The sequence below is a fragment of the Empidonax traillii genome, unplaced genomic scaffold (genome assembly GCF_003031625.1).
Source record: "Empidonax traillii isolate 1590-97213 ecotype Southwest subspecies unplaced genomic scaffold, ASM303162v1 scaffold6070:size6581, whole genome shotgun sequence".
In the NCBI taxonomy this organism is placed as follows: domain Eukaryota; kingdom Metazoa; phylum Chordata; class Aves; order Passeriformes; family Tyrannidae; genus Empidonax; species Empidonax traillii.
This window is the reverse complement of record NW_020961263.1, coordinates 1-1,819: the sequence shown is the minus strand read 5'-3', so window position 1 is coordinate 1,819 and position 1,819 is coordinate 1. Positions and strand designations below refer to the sequence as shown.

The 1,819-nt window shown below is 63.6% G+C and overlaps 1 protein-coding gene across 1 annotated transcript; it reads left to right on the top strand.

The window, feature by feature from the left end:
• Positions 1 to 15: 15 nt before the first annotated feature.
• Positions 16 to 1,764, top strand: LOC114073331 (otoferlin-like; the record flags this gene model as incomplete). The annotated part of the gene is made up of 3 exons (XM_027911105.1): positions 16 to 157; positions 760 to 983; positions 1,656 to 1,764. Coding segments are annotated over exons 1-3 (454 nt in total), but the record flags the coding sequence as incomplete, so codon positions are not given.
• Positions 1,765 to 1,819: the final 55 nt, after the last annotated feature.

The following is a 1,819-nucleotide window of genomic DNA, read 5'->3' as shown; positions in this document are numbered from 1 at the left end:
GAGCCCCTGTGGAACGAGCAGATCGTGTTCACCGAGATGTTCCCCCCCCTGTGCAAGAGGATCAAGGTCCAGATCCGGGACTCGGACAAGGTCAACGACGTGGCCATCGGGACCCACTTCATCGACCTGAGGAAGATCTCCAACGAGGGGGACAAGGGTGAGGCTGGGCTGGCCTGGGCGGTGCTGGGGAGGAGTTGGACCCCGGGATCCCGGAGGGATCTTCCACCCTGAGCCATCCCTAAGGGTTCTGTGCCATCCTGGCACCGTCCCAGCTCTCCACAATTCCCCGGCAGGAGGTTTTCAGGAGGTGGAGGGTTCCCAGTTCCCAGGGAATGAGGGACAGGAGGAGAGGGAACGGCCTCCAGCTGTGCCAGGGGAGGGGCAGGGGGGACAGCAGGAGGAATTTGTCCCTGGAAAGGGTGGTCAGGCCCTGGCAGGGGCTGCCCAGGGAGGTTTGGAGTGCCCAGCCCTGCAGGTGTCCCAGGCAGGCCTGGCCGTGGCACTCAGAGCTCTGGGCTGGGGGACAGGGTGGGGATTGGGAACAGGGGCTGGGAGGGCTTTTCCCAGCTGGATAATCCCATGGGAACTGTGCCCAGGGGTGGCTGCAGCCACGGACACCCCCAGGGCACGTTCCAGGCCCCGTCCCCACACACAGACCCAGGGAGTGACCCCAACCCGGGTGTTCCTGCCCCGATCCCGAGGCACACCCTTCTCCTGGCACATCCATGCCCGTTCCATGCCCCCTCCCACGCCCTGCAGGCTTCCTGCCCACCTTCGGCCCCGCCTGGGTGAACATGTACGGCTCCACCCGCAACTACACCCTGATGGACGAGCACCAGGAGCTCAACGAGGGGCTGGGCGAGGGCGTCTCCTTCCGGGCCCGGCTCCTGCTGGGGCTCTCCGTGGAGATCCTGGACACCACCAACCCCGAGATCAACAGCTCCACAGAGGTGCAGGTGGAGCAGGCCCCGGCCCCGCCGGAGGTCAGTCCCATCCCACCCCACCCCCACGGGCTGTGGGGGGGCTCTCTGCTCCTTCCCATTCCTCAGGAATTCCAGCCAGAAGGAATGTCTGAGGGGCCCTGGTGCAGGTTAAATCCCAGGGGAGCTGTGGCTGCCCCTGGATCCCTGGGAGTGTCCTGGGATAGCAGGAGGTGTCCCTGCAGGGTTTGGGACTGGGGGGGGGGGATGAGCTTTAAGATCCCCTCCCAGCCCCAACCACCCCGTGGTTTCTGTTACCTCCTGAGCTCTGAGGGTGGACAGGGACAAGGAGGCACCTCCTGGTCTCAAAGAGGAGCCAAGAACTTCCTCTGTTTCCCAGCCAGGGGGAGGGGGAATGAAAGCACCCGGAGATAAAGCCATTCCCGCCCCAAAGGAGCACCCGGGGGGGTGGGTTTGGGTGGTTTGGTTAATCCACCCCCTGATCCAACTGCTGGCCGTGCCCTGGGCAGCCCCTCACCTGCAAGGGGTGACTGGAAAGGTCGCCTTTGATTAGGAGGGTTTTTTTCCCAGTGAAATCCTTGATTAAACCCTCTGGAACGAACCAAGAGACCAGGAGAGGAAACCCTGAAGTGCCAAGAGTGGCACCTCGCCCTGAGGGCGCTCGGGGGTGTCCCCCTGTCCCCCCCCAATCCCTGTGACCTCTCCCTCCCTCAGAACTGCACCGGGAAGATGGAGGAATTCTTCCTCTTCGGGGCCTTCCTGGAGGCCACCATGATCGACAGGAGGATCGGGGACAAGCCCATCCACTTTGAGGTCACCATAGGTGTGTGGGGTTTTTTTTTGGGGGGGGGGGATACTCTGAGGCCTGGCTGGAGGGA